Below are 22,279 nucleotides of genomic sequence, written 5' to 3'. Positions count from 1 at the left end.
CTTCAGGGACGTGTCAAAACCAGTTTAAGGGTCGATCAACTATTTCTTGTTGTTATTCTGTCCCATCAGCCAGGAGACAATAGTAGCATAGTTTATTAGAAGAACTGCCGTACCATGTTCTACAAACGTGCTTAGTAGTGTCCCATTATGGAAAGGCCTTATAACTACCAATAAATTCAAGTTTGGTTCATTTAAATACGAAAAAACTATTATTTTAACAGTGATTCAGGAGACCGTAACCATGGCAACTAATAGTGACAAAAAAAGCTGATTTGCCCTTAAAACAATAATAAATTGTAACATCTGAATCAGGCTCGAGGTAAAATTGTCCAGACTTCGTTATAAGAACAATGTTAGCGCTCGGAAACAAGCCGACAACCTGGCAGCGACATGAATGCCCCATTAATGGTGTCGCCGGCAAGTTTACCGTGTTCCATTTACTTTGACACCTGTGCCACTTGTATTTAGGTCGAAATGTTTACGAAATTTCGAAGAAGCTTAGGTGTACTGAATACAGTCTAAATTATTATGTTCCGTGTACTGATCCGGGGTTATTTATTTGGGACATTATCTATGAAAAGGGACCTTATTGTCGATGGCGCTTACGCCGCACAGCGTCGCGCGGCATTGTATTTATATCGACAATAAGGTCCCTTTTCACAGATAACGTCACATTTATTCAATTATAATTGCTGATATGTATGTACAATGTACATATTGTACGTATCAGGTCTACCAGTAACAGTAAAAGACGTTACGACCCGACCTGAGCTGTTTAATTTAATCCCATAATCCAATAATGGCACATTATCTAGGTAAACACTACTGTATTTAATTCCTAGTATACGCTACAAAGGTATCAATAAACCTATATTTATTATTTACAAAAACGTGACATCATCGCGTATAATTAAGTTATAGAATTACCACCGACGTTCAGAGGTTGTCCCCGTTGTCTCGAAAAAATAATACTATGTTAAAATCGTGGAAGACTAAAGCTAATATATTTATTTTGAAATATGCAAGAAATTGAAAGTATTTCATAGAGCAAATGAGCAATGGGGGTTCAGTTATCTCTGCAGCTGACTACATGCATCACTCACGATGCGTAGGGTCAGGTGTTCATCAGTTAGCCACTAGTACACAAATAGCCAAACGAATATCTGGCGAACGCGACGTTGCCACTTGATGCAACCACGGGCATTAGATACCTAAGCACTTGCCTGCCATACTCCCCAGTTAACAGCTCGCTCGCTCCATCTAAGTGAGACAAGAATTTCAATATTTCGTAAAAACTTTTTGGGAAATCAAGGTAAGATTTTTTTCGCTTCATGCCTTTTTGTTAAGTTATAGAAGAATCTTAATATTTTAACTACTTAGATGGGTTCTTAAAGTCTCTTTTGACGTAGGTATTATGTATCTTAAACTGATAGTTTAAAAGTCAGATGAACAGAACCGCGTCTGGAGAGGGGTGTCGATCATTTAACCAAAATCTGATGTCGAACATTTAGCCATGGCTAGTCATATTAAAACGAATATAAATATTATTTTTGATGAAAAATAAGCTGCAACCATAGCAAAACTTATACAAATAAATTTGAAAACTAGTTACAACAAATAAACAGATGTTACTACCTTGATAATTACACAGTAATTCGACTTATCATATGTTGGAAACTTGGATTTTTTGCAATTAATCACCATGTCACAAAATGTTGATTTTTGAGGATAATATATGAGTAAAAATATTTTCTTTTATTTTTTTGTATTATAAATTTTTGTAATTAATGAAAACTGCGTTCTTAAATTTGTGGGGCCTATTATTTTTAAATAATTAAAAACATTTAAGTTACTTGGTTAACTTTAAAACACCCCCCTGGTTAATACTAAAAATGGAATTTGGCCACCCTATAGGACTATAGGGTGGCCAAATTCCATTTTTAGGGTTCCGTACCCAAAGGGTAAAACGGGACCCTATTACTAAGACTTCGCTGTCCGTCCGTCCGTCCGTCCGTCCGTCTGTCACCAGGCTGTATCTCACGAACCGTGATAGCTAGACAGTTGAAATTTTCACAGATGATGTATTTCTGTTGCCGCTATAACAACAAATACTAAAAACAGAATAAAATAAAGATTTAAATGGGGCTCCCATACAACAAACGTGATTTTTGACCAAAGTTAAGCAACGTCGGGAGTGGTCAGTACTTGGATGGGTGACCGTTTTTTTTTTGCTATTTTTTTTTGTTTTTTTTTTTTTTTATATATGGTACGGAACCCTTCGTGCGCGAGTCCGACTCGCACTTGCCCGAATTTTTTTCTAAAAGCACAATAATGTAAAACCTATAAGGAAAATTAAAATTTCTGCCAATGCCAATGCCAATTTGTAGCCAATTAAATAATCTATCGATTAATGTTAGCAATAATTTATTTTAATAGAAAATTTGCGAGATAGGACCTCTCGAAAAAAGGGTGGTTAACTGATGAACAACTCACCCTACATAGTTAGATGCGTACACATTACCTACTGGTTTTATTTTAAGCCTCTTTGTTCCAGTGTAAATATTATTTAGATGTTATCAATTTGTTTGCAAAAGGATGTTATTAATTATACCAAGGCACCGTATTAACTCATACGTACGTGACGTATAACGTCATCTTGATTTGTTGACAAATGCAATAAATAACAATGAGTACAGATAATTATTTTCCTTCGTATTTTCACGGAAACGTCTGAACGTGTCTTGCTAAATATTTCAGTCAGTCTCGGTACAAAAAGTACTGAGGTTGACTGAAGTTGCATGACAAATCGAAAGTTTCCGAAAAAATACGAAGGAAAACAATTATGCACTATTTCTGTACTTAATGTGTGGTATTTTTTTGTGTCAAATCTTACATACTTTTTAGGATAGATATAGATGGTCAAGCAAATCTTGTCAGTAGAAAAAGGCGCGAAATTCAAATTTTCTATGGGACGATATCCTTTCGCGCCTACATTTTTCAAATTTGCCGCCTTTTTCTACTGACAAGACCTGCTTGACCCAGTATATATAATTATATACAATATACATAGTATCTGTGATACAACATGTCATTTTGTACTGAGTATGGTACATTATTTGATATGCGACACTTCGACACAACATCTAACCCATTCAATCCACCAACCGGTAGTGGGTCGACCAACTCGACCAGTAAAGGCGAGTCGTCGCTCCGAGAAGAAGATCCTCGAAAACTGGATTGAAACATGTCAAACGTTTAATCGACTTAATAATACCTGATTGACCCGTTTAAAATAATTTTAATATACAAAAAAATAGACCTACGCCAAAATTGTGTAAACGTGTCTGAAATTCATGTTAGCTATATCATAACAGTTCATCTATCCGATCATGAATGTAGGATTGTCACGTCATTTTAACGATGTCATTAAACACGATAACACGTTTAAATTGCTGACGGTTAGTGCAAATTAGCTGTTTCAAACTGTCACGCGATAAATACACACATAAACACTGCGCTTTGTGGACAATGACTGCTTTTATGCGAATAAATTATAATTTCAAATGGAATTTCTTAATTGAATATGCAATAGTGTAGTAACCAACTAAATCCGCTAGAGTTGGAGCGAGCTAAGTTGGCAGGGATTTTGATAGGGCCGTGCTAAACTTTTTTAGTACCCCACAATACGTAAACAAACTCTCTAACTGTCAACAGCTACTCGTCATGTCAAAACACATGTCACGCGATAAGTGATAAGACCCGAAACTGCCACGCTGGTGACGAGATAGCTTTTATCTGGCAAGCGCTGTCAGTAGAGGCAGGTCATTTCTGACATGAGACAATAGTACAGTTTGCAACAAGGGATAAGATAATTATATCTAAAATTGTTAACGAGGATCAATCGAGTGCACAAATATGTCTACAAGGCAACGCTCCAACAATATATGTACACGCCTCTGAGTCAGTGACAAAAAGATCGTGTAAATATATTTGTGAACTCGACCGGTCAAAGTTCGAACGACGTCGTGTCGAATATTCGACGCGTGAAGTATAAGGGAGCGTTCAAGTATTACGTAACGCAATTTTTGGACATTGTTTACCCCCCCATGTAACGCGCCGTAACGTTTTTCTGTACCCCCCTCCCCCTAGTAAAACGTTACGTAACCACCAAGTGACCATTTTTTTACCTAAAGGCCACAATTATGTGGCGTAAAGTACCGGAAAGTCGCTAAAAAACCTTTGTTATTGTTTTAATCGCGTTAATATTCAATCTAAAATTTTGAGAAAAATCACGTTTTAAAAAATGCGTGAGTGAATCTCTCTACGCGACCGTTCTGAAGGGTTAAAAACAATGTTACGTAACGCGTAGTTCAAAACCCCCCTTCCGCCCCTGTAAAATTTGTACGAGGTGCAAAACGCCCTTATTCTTTAGTCGCGTTCAAATCGATCGCCTATACAAGGTGCTCAAGAGGATTTGAGGAATGCGAGAGATTTTAAATACGCATTCCTGAGGTTAAAAGAAGAAAATAATGTAATATGAGTTTAGGTCAATTTTGCCAATAAAAAAATTTTTTTGTTTGGTTTTTAAATTTTTTGAATGTATTTGTACATAAAAAGTAAATGTTATTGGTAAACTTGTCACTTAAAATGGATTTTTACTTTTTTTTTTCAAAAACTTAGTTTTTGTAAAGTGTTACTTGTCACTTTTTGACATCTATCAATAAGGATATTTAGACTACGTCCCATAGTAGCAACATCGCCATCAAAAAGGCGTTTTGCACTATGTAACAATAGAAACTTGTATTTTTTTTTATTGGTATTAACTCTGAAACTAGGCGAATTTCAAAGAAGTTTATAGGACATTTTTGTCCATACTCTGTTAAAATTATTCGGTTTCCTCGTGTTACACCGTGTATAAACGTACTGCAATAGTAAACTCATAAACTGTATTGATTTTTTTTATATAAAGGCATCAACAGACACAAAGGTGTCTAGGAAGGTATGTCGTTACGGTCGTAAATAAATATGCTAATGCGTGATTTTCTTATCATTAATATCATTGTTCATCATAGCTCATTACCCCTTTGTTTTTCTAATCACGAGACCAACGGCTCTATTCGGGAAATGAATTACAGATTCACTAGATATGAAATAGTAAAGATATGTGACGTTCCACAGCAAAAGGTACCTTATGGCGGCTGGCGCCGCGATTCGGGAAATGAATTAGAGATTCACTAGACATGAAATAGTAAAGATATGTGACGTTCCACGGCAAAAGGTACCTTATGGCAGCTGGCGCTTACGTCGCACAGCGCCGCAATAATATTGGAGCGGCGTTAATAATAGCGTAAGCGCCAACCGCCATAAGGTACCTTTACCCGTGGGACTTCATATATCGTATCTAGTTAATCTCTAATTCATTTCCCGAATCGCGCCGCAAGTTAAATAAGATTGCCTTAGCGTTTATTTTCTACATCAGATAAGATTGTACAGCGGACGTCAAAGATATGTTTACGTTTTTCGCCTTATTACAAAGGAGTAAGTTGCAAAAGTGTAAACATATCTTTGACGTCGACTGATATAGTAGTTCTTGGAGCATTTATATTAATGAATGGAACGCGTACAAGGAGTAGCACAATAGCATTCGTTGTAAAATACCTGTTAGTTTATAAGTTTTCAGCGTAATAAAATCAAAAATCAAAATATACTTTATTCATGTAGGCCTAGCAACAAGCTCTTATGAATCGTAATTAATCTTAATCTAATTATCAGAGCAATTTATTGATGTTAATATTATTCCATAATAAATAAACTCTGAAATATACTCTGAAGAACAACGAAAACGGGTGGACTAACTATTTCTTGTTGTTATTCTATCTCGTCAGCCAGGAGACAACATTTTGTTAGAAGAAATTGTACACGACCTGCCTGTAGATGATATGATTATTGATTAGTAGTGCGAAACTTCTATATAAATTCTAGTTAAAATGAATTTGGGTGAATCCACGTTTTCTTGGCACTCGTTGCCATGATTTTCTCCTGGGTCACCCCTTAAAATCTGATTTTAAGGCATCTAAATTCACCATACTAAATATCACATTTTCTGGTAGTTGTAATTTATAAACCTTTTCCATAATTACACGATAAGAAAAACTAAATTGCTGGAAACTATGTTTAACCCTGTTACCGCTCATGACGCTATAGAATTTACGCTACAAAGCTGGAAATGTGCTACGGCGCTACGGTGTTTCGCGCTTCCGCGCAGTGAAAGAGGTAGCTAAATATTTTTTTTGTGTGTGACTTAACTTTTAGACCAACACTGTTCACGTCTCTGGCGTTACCAAATATGTCTCTAGTTGCCAAGAAATCACGTTTCCAAATTTATACATTTTAACATATGACATTGAATTATAAACGGGAATAAAGATATTATTAATTAACCGAAATTATCGATTCAATTTTAAATGTTGTGGATGTCGACAGATTAGTTAGTGCTGGAATAAAGGTTGATCGCCATACACACCTCCAAGTGTGGCATGACATTTGTTGGTATGGTTCACAAATATACATGCTAAACCTACTGATAAGTAGTCAATTTTGGGAGTGCGATGTTGACTCGCGTGTTCTAACATTTAAAACCGAGGCCGTGAGACTGAATAGTAAAAAAACACTATTTTCTATCTTTATCCAGATTCTTTAGTACCATTATTACTTTGACCCGCTTAAAACCTGTACCTTGCGGTACGCTAGCTGCATTGTTAGACAAAGAGCGGAAATAATACTGCTAGGTACTGTCCATCTCAGAACAAAAACTGCAGGCAAGCGGATCTCCTTGAAACATGACTCGCGTATGAGATGCATATACGAGTCAGTCAGTTTATCACGTCGGTGGCAAATATGCACAAAGCCAGTTTGATGGTAAATAACTGACAGGTCATACCTATTCATCGAAATTTAATTTAAGGAATGAATTAGTACCTAATCTCAAGATCATTTTCAAGTGCCAATACTGTGCGTAATAGCGAATGTAAAGCCAGCAACACTATATTTAATCCTGTGGCTCATTTAAATATCAAAACAATAAGTGTTTAGTTTCACATTCATCACTCGAGAATGTACGGAATGGCGTGGGAGTGACCCATAAATAATGTTTTGATGAGTGAATAAGGCGCCTTCGTTTGTTTGTTGGTTAAATATAATTTAATATAAACAAACGGGATCAAAATATAGAGTGCGTGGAATATGATGAAGGTAGCCGGATATTTACGTAGTTTTACGTACGTTGGCTCTTTAGGAGTTATGCACAAATCACGCGAGGTGTTTTCGGCTACTTTTTGACCCCCAAGGTGATATTTGTGGAGGTTTTTGGTATACAAATAGTTCAGTAAATTCTATTCAGATACGCAACTGGTACATTCTGGTTTAAAAATATCATAAGTTTAGCGCCAAACAAAAACAAACTCAATTAAATCTGTGCTATATATCAAATTAATTTCATAACATAACTATGTTACGCAAATATCGTTCTATTTTGTTTGAATTTGTTTAAAATAGACGCGCGCGCAACCGGGTCGATCACACAAACAAACACGGCATCTAGCGGCCGTAACGCGTAACTAACGGGGTTATCACACTAATGCGGGCCCGCACGCCGCTCCGTTGTGCGAACGAGACGAGAGAGATGGTCTTAGAAGACTATCCCTAACTTTTTAATTAACGACTACAGATTTCGGAAAAAAAACAGTCGGCAACATAATCGTCAATTTTGAGAAAAAATAGGCCAATCGATTACATTTCTATCCAGGATCAATATTGTAAAGAAATAAGGTCCTCAGTTAAGAGTAACTATATGTAATAAAATAACTATACATTTAGATATTAGCTGTAATTAAAACAAGATTAAGATTTTAGTCAGTGTTTTTATAGTATCATATATATAAAATTGAAAAACCAGAACGGGATAAAAAACGAGCGAAGAAGAGAGATGGCGCCTTACAAATTTCTAAAGAAGTTTTTGACACGTATCTCGAATACAACGCACGTATGATAAGAAAAAACTGTTTAAATCTATTATCTACATATGAGAATAAAACTAGAACATAAAAACTATCGCTTTCGATGCGTATTTAATTTACAATAAGGAAAATAAATTTTCATAACAATCTTCATTTTACGACTTCGACCATTTCTCGGGAACTCTCGGTTGCTTTCGTTTGGCGGTGCTACAGATTAGACCAAATAATCCGTAAGTTAAAGTAAACTAAATTATGTTTGTCATGTTGGTATACAGGTATTTCTGAGTTTTTTTACACGAAGTAAAATAAAAAGTGCTGCCAACCTCAACATTAGTCCATAGCCCATACGAGTGAATTATGCCATTTATGACATATCAATCAAATTAATATTATCGTATGATTATCGTGTTATTAATTTGTATTTTATTGTTTTAAATTTCTTTATGAGTTATTATTATTCAGATTGATTTTCATGGCTCGGCAAACATTGTCATACGTCCAGGGAAAGGGCTGCCGAGATGAGCCAAAAATACAAAGTTATAGAATGGGAGACGAGCGTACTTGGGACAACAAAATGGGAGACGCCCGATGGCGAGAGCTATCGTAAGATCGCAAGAAACATGACGTGATCTGGTATCGGAGGCCAGGTGAGTCCTTTGGATCGTTGCGTCACCTTAGCCGTAGTAATGTTAAGATCCAGAAAGGGAAATGGGGACTACCTACGTTTGTAGGAAAAGGCGATTTATGAGTGGTGGTCGTCCATATTCGTGGCTTAAAGCGGAAAATAAGTAATCTAATGAACGTTTTTGCAACTAGGCTTACAACAATAAGTAATAATTTTATGGTAAAACAAGTTTTAAATAAATACCTACCTACGTTATAAGAAATTTTCGAATTAAGTTATCCAAATAACGGCTACCTACTTGACAAATAAGAAATCCTTATCACAGTTATAAACCCTGGCAGGGATACATAATAATGTCGGTATTTAACTAAACATAAGACAAACTCTTTATTTCATTTACGCGAGCGGAGCTGCGGGCCCGTCTAGTAATCCATGTATATTGTACCTATTAATTACACAAATAAACGCATACTTATTCATAAAAAAATACCGCCCATGTATCTCCACCATTATGGTCCTATGAGCCGGATTCGCCGTCACGTGCGCGCGATTGGATATTTCCGAGGAACAAATATTTGCTTTACGCTGAGCGTTTAGCGAGAAACCATAATTATTTCTGATTGAGTCGCTTTGATGAGCCAAATTAAACTTAAATATTAATAACATAACTACTAATAACGCGTGATATACCTATACCTAGATGAGTTATTTTTCGTTTCTTTGTATAGCGGGGTTTATGAATAATTTTCGTCAATATTTGGGATGTGTCCAGAGAATGCCTTAATTGACGTTTCCTGGAGATGAGTGGTGACATCACGGCGATAGCAGCCGGAAATACAAAAATACTTTCTTTCAGACCAATGTACTGTTTGTACTCTATGACGTTACAAGAAGTATGATTTTTGGCTTCACGAAGAGGTCTCTAAGTTTAGTATGTGATACTTGACGGACTGTGCCGGGATTTATTGTTATTATGATTTACCTAGATTGAAATGTAAATTAACCCACGATATATGTTTAATATTATATATCTATATCCGGTGTTCCAGAACATATTATTGTCAGGTTTTATGTTTATACTGAGACTTCCTGTTTCTCTCTTAAGTCCATAGCAGGTACCCAGTAGACTAGAAAACATTCTCACACACAAAGTCCGTTCGTCAAGTCAAGCCGGAGATTTATTTACATATCTACTTTTCCTGTTTTCGAGACCTGTAAGATAACGTGTGTAAATCAAATAGAATACAACCTCAAACGAACAAAAACAGATGGCGTTGAGTTTGATTATTGCGGCCTCGGCAATCCTGAGACTTAGCTCGTCTTCGGGTGAACCTAAACCAGGAGTCGGGAAACTTTTGAGGAGAACGACGGTAAACTTCACCAAGTTCACCAGGTGCAGTGGTCGGAGAATTAAAGGTGTTTTTTTTTTAACTTGAAGAGCCGCACGTCGTACCTCCAAGGACTCGTCACATGTGGTTCTCCTGCAGATGAAGAAAAGCAAAGATGGTACTCACTGCTCGTGGTCGTCGAGCCGGCGCCGCACTAGGGCGGGCGAGGGCGCGAGCAGGCGCTGCGTGTCGGGGGCGCAGGCGCGCGCGAAGGCCGCCGCCGCCTCGGCCGCTTCGGCCGCGGCCTCGTCGTCGCATAGCGACGTATCATCCTCCGCTGCGACAAAAAATATTATGGTGAATTTAAGGTTGGGGCCTATTAATCCCTACTAATATTTGAAATGCCAAATTGATTCAGACTGTCTTATTTGGCTATCACCTCTTCATAGTTAATCAGCTGAAAGATGACATTTTGTATGGACATAAAAATAGTCCCGGGAATCGACATAGGATTTTTATCACGAAAAACATCCTTCTGCGCTGACGAAATTTCGGGCAAAAGCTGATACTTAAATGAATAAATAATCGTAAAATATTCTGAGGCCAGGATGATGTGCAACCTATACTTAAAAGTGATGTAGTGGTGTAGGTACTCTACTACATTATTACTATAGATCTCATTACGGGGGTGACATTGTCACTGAGTGACGAAACCCCTTCTTTAAAAAAATATAGGTACATTAAAAAAAAATATTCGACTAAGTCCCTTAGTGAGCTCAATAAGGCTTAACATGAAGGTCACACGACTATGCCAATAAAAAAAAGTAATTTCATTTCCGCAATAATAATGGGGAAGATAAAATTAAGTTGAAATAAACAATCAGCGTCAGAACCTGCAATGCGCCACTGATACGACACGGTATCCCGGTGTTTGATTATGATAGGCAGTTGACGTTAAGAACTGTTCAAATATTACCAAACGCGTGTCTTTCTTTCTTATCTGTGATTGTGTAAACATGATAATTTACGGTTTTATTGTGTAATTAAATATAACGTAAAAAGTAAACGCCACAGGAGGTGTACATGTAAATTTTATCTTTATTTATACATTTTTTTACGTATTCATTCCTTACTGTGCATTTTAAAAAACAAAAGAGGAAGTATCAAATGTATAAAAGTGGCACCCAATAAATTTTAATTATTAAACAAAAATCAACCTAGCTTTTCTACAAGTGCGTTTCACTGTAGGCTACTGTAGCTGTCTTGCCCTTAAAATTACATGTAATTATGGTTAATGTAGAATACCAAAACCAAAACTCTTTGTTTATAGAGTATCTTGTAGATTGAAGTTAATTGTTCCTGGTACGGACACTACAACAGAACTCTGATAAGATATTTCATCCCAATAACCAAATGGTACGTATAGATTTGAAAACAAAGCATCCACACTAGACATCACGTCACTTACGGTCGTACACGAACGCCGGATTCAGCATTATATCAGTTTCTGAACGCGCCCAAAACAAAACATGGCGGGACACAACTGTTAATGTCACTCGCTAAACGTCAAACGCGTCCGATATATGAACAATCGCATTGTTTTGAACTCCTTTTGAACACTGTTAGGTATAGAAATTGCGTAGAGCTTTCGTTCATGGACTAAAACTTTGAATGGACTAAATATATTTCTGATACAACACACTACAGTACAATAGCACTGACCTAGACTGCACTAGTGTACACTAATAAGCCCTAGCTAGATTATGGCCTATTGTATGTAAATCGAGAGAAATAACATAAAACTGTGATCCCACCGATTGGTTAGAAAAAACTGCTTGCTTAAAAAAATGTGCAAACATTATCTTGGGCAACGTGGTGTAGTAAAGTCACGTTTACATTGTTTTTTTTTTATACAATTGCATTTCTCTTTAGTAACTTCATTATAATGCGTACAAATTTTTTTTGACGTCTACGATTTATACGTAGCTACCATCTATCGTCGTTAAGATGCAACTACTTTACGATGTGCCTGGGATATAATCAGGAATATCGACGAACACATTGCTCTCATCGCCTCGCCTCGGCAGATCGTGATATTCCTGGGTAATTCTTAAGGCCCCTGTACACAATGGGCTAGCGCCGGCCAGTCCAAGGGACGCAGCCATGCGGTAGAATGAGATAGCAATATCACTTGCCCCCTCTAACGCATAAATGCGTCCCCCAGACTGGCCCACGCTGGCCCACTGTGTACAGGGGCTTTAGGAAATCATGAAATGGCGGCGTTCCATGATACGCCTAGGAATTTCACGATTTGACGGATTTTACGGATCGACCGCCGACACATACGTGTATGTACATATAATATTTCGCAAACACACAAAAATAAACGTTAGTAAGCATGCCGCTTTATGTAGGTACACAGCGGTCCGTTAACAAGATAAAAATATGTCATTGGAAAAAATATGGCGTGTTTTTTTGTCATTTTCCACAAGTCGACTCAAGGCAAGGAGTCGACGAGTGCACTGAAATATTATAGTAATTAGTACACTAGCTGTTGCCCGCGACTTCGTACGCGTGGATTTGTATGTTGGTGGTTATATATTCTACATGAGCATAGAACATTGTGCAGCAAAAGATATCAGTAATTCAGTACGGACGGTTAATCATTTGTTAATAATTATACAACGCATGAAATTTGTCTTTCACAAACTACGAAGTTTCAAGCCTCTAAGTGAAAAAAATGGTTCTCGATATAATCCCTCTCAACCCTCTTAGAAAATTTTCAAGTGCACTATTTAAAAAAAAATGTTCGTTCCTGATGCAAATTTTATGAATACAGACGAAAACTGATTTCACCGTTGTACCACATACCATTGTACCATATATAAACTTACATCATCTTTTTAACCCCCTTAGGGGTTGAATTTTTAAGAACGTTGAAATAACTTTTTTGTAGTGATGTGCCGACTATTGATTTGGCCGACTAGCCGACTTATCGGCGCTCGAATGGCCGATTAGTCGGCCAGATCATTGGTTTCGTATCGTTCAGGTGAAAAACAATAGTTTTACTCCTTTGGTTGCGTTATTTCATCATATTATTAGCTTGGTGTTCTCTACAGCTTCAAGGACCTATCACAAGAATTCTCGTTCAATTCCCGTCTTTCTTTTATTTTGCGATCCTGAGCAGATCGTCAGTACAGCTTGTAGGAGGTATTTCCAAGGCTCTATTTCCCGTACGTAGTCGCCAGTTACGAACCTATCCCCTGTGGTCAGCGTCTTTACGATCAACGTGCCCTGTCTAAGTCTCTAAATTTTGCAATAACATTAATAGTTCGCCATAGCTCCACCATAAAAAAAAAACAAATCCATACTATCCATACTAATATTATGAAGGCGAAAGTGTGTCTGTCTGTCTGTTACCTCTTCACGCTTAAGCCGCTAAACCGATTTAGTTGAAAGGACCATGGGCAAATTTGTATGGGCACTGTCCCCACCCACCAACAGAAATGAAACATGTCTCATTTAATAGATCTTAGCAAACTGATGATTTTTTACTATGACGAGAATCGCCCTATGTATGGGGTTTTTTTCTGTCCCTAAGCAGTTATGTTTTCATGGCGGTGTTCCGGTTTGAAGGGTGAGACATGGCAGTGCAATTACTGGGTATTGTGGCATAAGATCTTTACGTCACATGGTCGGTAACGCGTATTACGTGATAACCATGAGTTGTTACATCCGTCTATAGGCTGCGGTGACTGTTTACCATCACGCAGCCCCGCATGCTTGTTTATCAATCAACTAGTATAATAAAAAAACAAAAACTTTCAATGAAATGAGCAAAAAATATGTAAAAACAAAACACGGTTTTCCAAGAAAACCCCATACATATGGCGATCCTCGTCATAGTAAAAAATCATCAGGTTGCTAAGATCTATTAAATGAGACATGTTTCATTTCTGTTGGTGGGTGGGGACATTTCTGCCCATGGTCCTTTAGTATAGAGATAGTTTTTATGTCGGAAATCATCCCTGAAGAGTGCAAAGGGTGTAACGTTGCACGTTCATGTTTTAATTATAAGCTTTAATCATTTTATTTTTACATCTTAAACTAATATAATTTTAATGAATTAACTTATTTATAATCGATTTTAAATTATTACTGCATGAATTATTATTTTACATTTTAATCTTAATCAATTAATATTTTTATTATTTTATCAATTAACTATTTATTTATACAATTTTACTAATTAATTTTATATTTAGATGAATCGTCTTATTCTACTTTACTATAGTAAAGTAAGACTAAATAAATATTATGATGAATAGTTATAATCAAATTATATTAGGTATTGCATGTATTCCCGGGCGTTCACATTTTATTCGTACTGACTGTACTCGCGGCCGGTCCATTGACTGACGTCATGGAAAGATCGAGAAGCCGGCTGCGCGGGCGCATGCCCCTCCGCCGCTGTCCGCGGGCCGCTCAGTCCGCGCCACCGTTGCATACGCACGTACCGCCGCGCACACGGAGCCTCCGTGTCGTCTCGCGCGCCGTACGATTTTTAATCTCTTTTATTTTAATTCGGGTGTGCGCGGACACCTTATTTTAATTATAAATTCGTTCAGCGACGTTTTCGCATAAAAACGATTCCCGCACCCACGTATTGGTAAGTGCAAAGTGTTGATCGTTTCATTAGAATAAGTAGCTTAGCTTTAGTGATAGACTAGCTCCTTTGTTATTAGCTCCGTAATTAGCGTAATTCATTTTTAAATCATACATTTCACTTGTTGCTAACTGCCATGTAGAATGATACTGCAATTTCCTTTGTTCTCGTAGTGGCGGGTACGAGTAAGTATGTGTGCGTACCCTCCTACTTATTTAAATTCACTTCTTTGTTCTTCTTTCCTTCTTTGCTCTGTGCTTTTCCTTCACTTTTGTAACTCCGCTCTGCTTGTGAACACAAACACGCTTTCTGCTTGGTGCACCGGCTTTCCCATGGTCCCATCATCATCATCATCACAGGGTGTTCACAAAAGCAGAGCGAGCAGGAACACCTTACTAAGACGTTCTGGAAATCCACAGGGTGCGTCGTTCTATTTTAAAAATCGCCGTCGGCCGACCTAGCAACAGCGCACCTTCACCACCATCTCGACGGCAGGGTTGGAGCCATAGCCGTTCGCCCGCCGTCGCCCCTGCTCCTCTTCAGTGCTGACGAGTGTCACCCACCTGCTGCGGACCCTCGACCAGCCAGGGCAGTACCGGATCTCGGGCGTAAATCTAGACGGGCCTTGACCACCCACGACCCTATTTAAAACTTAGTTTTTTTTAAATAAATAATTTACTTTTGCTAACGAGTTGGTAGTTCTTATTTACTTCCCCTACCAACAAGGGACGTACTCTCCCCATTAACGTTACAAGGGGGGTAGAATTGAAAGAGTTAATGAAATGCCTAATAATTGAAGTAAGCAATGCGCGAATTGAATGATTGCTATTAGCATTATCCAGGCGCTATACCTACGAGTACTTTGGCTTTTGTCACTAATTCCACGCAGACAAAATCGCGGGCTAAAGCTAGTAATGAATAATAATAAAATTATTTAACTATCGAACTTGCCCATGGAATTACACGAGAATCAGTAGAGATCGACCTGTAGAGGAAAACACCATCCCACCAACATACGATAACGATCAAACGGTCAATTATATGAACAAAAGTTTTCGTATGCACCCTGAATAGGTAAATATGTATTTTAGTAAAATAGACATAAAACATATGGTAAATATTGACTGTTGATTTCTTTTTTTTTTCTGTTTTTCTTGCACTAATAAAGTGCCGACTAATCGGCCATTTTTGCCGACTAGTCGCCGACTAATCGCCGACTACAAATGTGGCCGGATAGTCGCCGATCCCTACTTTTTTGTAATCTTATAAGTACTTATAATGCCTTTCTAAGAAGTTTCAAAGCATTTAAGATAAGATATATATAAGATAAGATAAAATATATTTATTTCATTATAAAATACATTATAAATTTGCCTTAAATCAAACCTAAAACGCATTACTATAATGATCGTCAGAGATTACGTTCATGCAAAGGAATACAATTATGTATAATTATTATTCTTATAGCATAGTATATTACAATTATTATTAGGATCAGTTCTATACAATGAAGAATTAAGTTTCAACAAATACTACTAATTATTGTGGTCAAATTCATAATTTATTGTTTGAATTAATATCAAATTCGGAATAGTCATTAGTCATGTACTCTTTAACGCTGTACAATGTGCGAGACAACAGAAGTGTTTTCACTCGTAAACGGAATAAACTTTCGCTTTCTATATTTTTAATATTGTATGGTAACTTATTATAGAGTTCACATCCCATAGCGTCGGGTAAGCGCCTACTCATCTTCAACCTATATTTAGTTGGTATAATATCCAGAGATCGTTTGGTTTGGCGGGGATTACATTGTGATCGTAGCTTAAACTGTTTAATGTTTTTTCTTACATATAAGATTATTTCCATTATGTATACAGAGATTGAACTTAAAATACTTAATTTTTTAAAGTGCTGTCTACATGGATCCCGAAACTTACCTCCCACTAGTGTTCTTATAGCTTGCTTTTGTAACTTTAAAACTCGCTCATTTTCAATTGATTTTCCCCACAATAGTATGCCGTACGATATTATTGAATGTATATAGGCATAATAAATCTGTTTTAAGCTATCATTCGATACTAAGGATTTTAGTTGTCTCATTGCATAGATACCCTTCGCGATTTTACAACAAACCAAATCAATGTGGAGATTTCACTTGAATGCAGCATCTAACTGAAATCCAAGAAGCTTAACGTTGTCTACTGTTTGTAATATTCTATTGTCTCTTAAGGTGACACGTAGTGTTGTTGTAGGTTTACGCGGTTGGAATAACATAATATTAGTTTTTTCTGAATTTAACTGTAAACCATTCGCTTTGAACCAGTTCTCACATGTGTGAATAGTTTTAACTATTTTTACTTGTAATTCTTCGTATGTTTCAGCACTTACTACAATTGATGTGTCATCCGCATACAATATCATTTTTCTCAAAAATGGACGGCAAAGTCGACTTTGCCCTTTAAAAAATAGGTCGCGAAGTGCGGAGTTTATGGTCAGTCAAAAATTAAAAAGTTAAAAACATTGCAGTCTCGATTTTGAGACTGCAATGTTGCATACAAATTCCATTATTTGTCGAGTTCCAAACTTTTTAAAAGTTTAAATGGCCATATCAAATGAAGGCACAGGCCCATTAAACAGCCAAAAAGATGATAAGTACTTATTATTATAATGTTGGTATCGCGACTATTTAGGTGTCTCAAATAGGTTGGCGTATTTTCGGCGGAAAAATACACTTCTATTTTAAAATTTAAAAAATAAAAAGGCGGCAAAGCAACCTTTTTCAATTGTTCCTACTTTTTTCTGTGAAAATATATACGTAAGAACGTTGCTTTTGTAAAATATTTCTGTGATATTTATATTTCTTGCACCATTTTTGAGAAAAGCACTATATATGACTCGGCTGGAAGGCTACTTGCTGGCTTCGGATTCAATTAAACGGACTCCCAAGGTCGTCCGTTTAAAACAAATCCTCAGCCTGCAAGTAGCTACTTCCGAGCCTCGACAATAATGTACTATTTCCGTCTATGTTCAATGACCATAAATCATTTACAAAGATAAGGAACAAAGTATTACCCAATGCGGATCCCTGTGGAACACCAATTGATACGTTATGAGCAGATGATCGTTGTCGTAATCCATTAATCTTGACTTCTACCGATTGTTTTCTGTCAGTTAAAAAAGATTTTATTAATTCGCCAATTTGACCCCGCATACCATACACTTCTAACTTTTTGAGAAGCAGTGCATGGTTCACGGTGTCAAAGGCTTTTGACAAATCCAAGAAAATCCCTGCGACTTTTTGTTTATTATCTAAGGCAGTGCAGATATGTTTAATAAATTGGTGCGCCGCGGTTGTAGTGGATTGACCTGGTCGATAAGCAAACTGAGCATCTGAAAGTGTACTGTTATTTGTAATATGTTTGATGATGGTACTGGATAATGTTGCTTCAATTAATTTAGATAAGGTTGGTACAATGGTAATTGGCCTATAGTTTTCCACGTCAGATTTTTCTCCCTTACCTTTATATATAGGACATATACGGGCTTGTTTAAGGGAATTCGGATAAACTGTTGTTGTCAAGATGTTATTTACAAGGTACGTTATTTCTTCGGATAAGGTGTGCATGACCATATATAAAAAGTTACCTGATATGTCATAAATGTCTTTAGTGTTAGATTTACTTATTTTTGTTTGGGCAAGTCTCATCAGTTCCGTTGGAAGTACAGTATGAATTTTACATTCCGGTTGGTCTGGTATACAGTTTGCTACATAGGCTATTTGTAATGGATTCAAACTTTCAACCCCTTTTTAACCCTCTAAGAGGATGATTTTTTAAAAAGCTGAAATTACTTTTCCTGTATTCTTATAATATGCCCATATACACAGTTTCAAGTCCCGCGCTCGAAAAACATTTTGATCTCCATACAAACTTTCAACCCCCTGTTAACCCCCTTAGGGGTTGAATTTCTCAAAATTGCTTCTTATCTCTTGTACACTTTATAAATGCAACCTGGTGTGCTAATTTCAACTTTCTAGCTTTTTTGCAAAATTAGGAAATTCACGCTAGCTTTTGATTTTATAAGCGGTTGAACAATTTGAACTCCATTGTAACCCTTTAAGGCATAGGAGTGTCAGGCATTATGCAAAATTGAACCCTATCACTTTGAAATAAAGTTCAAAATCAGTTGGGGAACATATTCCCTCTGCCTTATAAAGGCTTAAAGTGAGTTGTGTTTTGGGTGTTTTATAAATCATAAATCATATTAATTATATATCGTTGTGTAAGAAGCTACGTACCTACAACACAATCCCTAATGAGTTTACTGTGGAGCTTGCTCGATTTGCATAAGGAATGTCCTATCATATATTTATTGATTTTTGAAGGTATATACTCTTCATTTTCGATTTCATGATGTTTTTTTTTTCAATGTATAAGTACGTTGTTCTTCTTAACTTAATGTTTCTTTTTTTAAGAAATGACTCAGATATTGCTCAAAATCAACACTTCTAACAAAGGCAATATAGTAGAAAAACAAAAGCTTGTTCCTAGCAGCGATGTTGCGAATATTCGCATCCGCATCCGCGGAACATCCGCATAATTTTCAACATCCGCATCCGCATAAAATCGATGCGGATCTTATGCGGATGCGGATGTCGAACAAGTCGATACAGGAACGTCTTAGGGCCGACACACATTCCCACGATACGACGCCGTATCGTGAGACGACGCGACATCGTCTCACGTTGCGACGTCGTGTAACGTTACGACGTCGTATCGTGGCGCGATACGACGTCGTGTCGCGGCACAATACGACGTCGTGTCTGGACATTATACGACGTCGTATCACGTTGCGGCGCCGTAACGTGGAAATCTACGATGTGCATTGATTGATTCACGACACGATATCGTATCGTAGTATTAGTCGACCACAATCAAACTACGATCCGAAAGTACCGCTAGCACAACAAATTAATAATTATACTCATATGTCATATGCCTTCATACTACAAGTCCATGCACTTTTTTTTTCATAATGGCGTGACCATTGGGATCGCAAGACAGCTCGCAAAGGCTCTAGTAGATAATGGCAATGACGATAAACACTGTAAACAGTCACTATACATGCATATATTTTAGCGCTATTCTTAATACATATTATGCTTTTTAGGGTTTCGTACAAAAAAGGTGGTTCCGTACTAAAAACCCTTATGACTCTGTCTGTCTGTCACGTCTTTCATAACATATGAATCGCCATATCTGTCAATAAAATATGAATCGTGGAAAATCATTGATTAAGAATTTTCCACAAATATTGAATTATTTGTATAAAATGACGGTAAACAGTCACTACATGCATATATTTTAGCGCTATTCTTAATACATATTATGCATTTTAGGGTTTCGTACAAAAAAAAGGTGGTTCCGTACAAAAAACCCTTATGACTCTGTCTATCTGTCACGTCTTTCATAACATATTAATCGCCATATCTGTCAATATTAAAATATGAATCGTGGAAAATCATTGATTAAGAATTTTCCACAAATATTGAATTATTTGTATAAAACAGTTTAATACAAGTAATTCAATATTTGTGTAATAGACAACTGTATTTTTTTGTTTTCAAAGCTTTAAATCTTCTTCATACAGGAGTAAGTACCTACCTATTTTCATTTATCTGCACACTCTACCATTAAGGGCCACTTGCACCATCCCACTAACCCGAGGTTAAGCGGTTAAACCGTTAACCCAGTGTCAAATTATACTGGTAACCATGGTAACATTTACGGCATGTTACTTCCATGACTTTGAAAATGTAAAAAACTATTGCAGTTAATCATGATATAAGGATTGCAACAGACATGTTCTTGTTTTGCTGCTATTACCTCTAAGAAAGTTTACTCACTGTTTACGCCGTAGGTTTTTACGACACTACGTCGCAACGTTATACGGCATCGTATAGTGCTCACGATACGACGTCGTAGGTTTCTACGACACGACGCCGCAACGTGACACGGCGTCGTATAGTGCCCACGATACGACGTCGTAGATTTCTACGACACGACGTCGTATCGTGGGTATGTGTGCCGGCCCTTAGCGGCGGCGTAAGTGCTAGGTAATTTCGTCATTACCTATAACGAAATCGTCTAGATCCAGAGAAGTCGGCCAAGTTACTGTTTATTAAATATAACGCACCTATATTCTTGCTCAAATACCAAACCTTTCGTTTTTTTTAATAAAAAAAAAATGTAATAATTGACGTTTTTTAAGTACCTAATCTTGACATGTGCATCCGCGGATGTCAAAAAAATCTGCATCCGCAACACCCCTGGTTCCTAGCTCACGGTTAAAAGTAAATATGTTAATAAACACCCACAATACCTACCAGTTGGTCTTGCTTTCAACTCCATATTAACTGACACACTTACAACATCGGCCATATTTATATTTTCGAATAAAAATTCCTCTTTTTGTTGAAACAACAACACTGTCACTAAAACGCGGGTGTAAGCTGTGTATCGATTGTACTAAATGCGTCAATACACGATAACTTAACGATTTATTGTTATCTTACGAAGATAAGATTATGGACACTATTGAGGTGAACTGGTTTCACCCCAACTTTCATAATGTTAGTAAATACGAGAAAACATACACACACAGGTGAAAATAGTCGGTGTGGACAAAAACAAAAAACCAAATTATAAATGGCGCCGAGAGTTTCATGTGTCATGATTATACGCCACTGATATTGTGTAAGTAGCCTCTTTCTACGGTATAAGATAAAAGACAAAATAGTCGATATTCATTTCTAAATATCGACTATTTTGTAGAATAGACTACAATTTGAACTACTAACACAGCAAATGTAATTACATACACAGTGATAACTCAACATAAACACAAACTTACATGATATTAAACGTATGATAACGATGACTAAAACGAGGACAAAGTAATCAATGAAATCTGGAATAATCTCAGTGTTAGTATGAGTAATAGGTAATAATATGTAAATAGGTATTATAGGACATTCTTACACAGATTGACTAAGTCCCACAGTAAGCTCAAGAAGGCTTGTGTTGTGGGTACTCAGACAACGATATATATAATATATAAATAGGTAAATACATAGAAAACAACTATGACTCAGGAACAATATCTGTGTCATCACACAAATAAATGCCCTTAATGGGATTCGAACCCAGGACCATTGGCTTCACAGGCAGGGTCACTACCCACAGACCGGTCGTCGGAGTAATTTGCTTTCTTGTGCTAGCGATTGATAATATGAATATTGATGTCGTAGCGTAGACACATCTAGTTACTTAAAAATTGCGGCCAAATATTAATAAAATTAGAAAATTATTATGTTTCTGAATACGATGCACTGTATAGAAATTTTCGCGAGTGATAACTGATAAGTTTACATAGTATGTATAAAAGGTTTCTATGGGTTTTACATGGAATAAAAATTATAAAGATACACTTTTACTTGAGTAAAATTTGCGCCTAATGAAAAATGTTGGCAATGAATCACGTACCGCAATAGGGTAAGCGATATTAAAAAGGTGCTTAAAGAAGCTGTTTGCTTTTGATGAGTTTTCCTGCTCAAATGGCTCCTACACGCGCCCCGCGTGGA

The 22,279-nt window shown here is 36.9% G+C and overlaps 1 protein-coding gene across 3 annotated transcripts in view; it reads right to left on the bottom strand.

Moving 5' to 3' along the window:
* Positions 1–22,279, bottom strand: part of LOC134792376 (protein GDAP2 homolog) — a 141,809-nt gene that overhangs the window by 50,551 nt on the left and 68,979 nt on the right. For all 3 annotated transcript variants that reach the window (XM_063763662.1, XM_063763661.1, XM_063763663.1), the window contains one exon: positions 10,155–10,305. In XM_063763662.1, coding sequence (XP_063619732.1) covers positions 10,155–10,305 — 151 coding nt within the window. The remainder of the gene's footprint in view (positions 1–10,154; positions 10,306–22,279) is intronic.

Source organism: Cydia splendana, chromosome 7, assembly GCF_910591565.1.
Source record: "Cydia splendana chromosome 7, ilCydSple1.2, whole genome shotgun sequence".
Taxonomy (NCBI): Eukaryota; Metazoa; Arthropoda; class Insecta; order Lepidoptera; family Tortricidae; genus Cydia; species Cydia splendana.
This window is presented reverse-complemented; position numbering and strand designations above follow the sequence as displayed.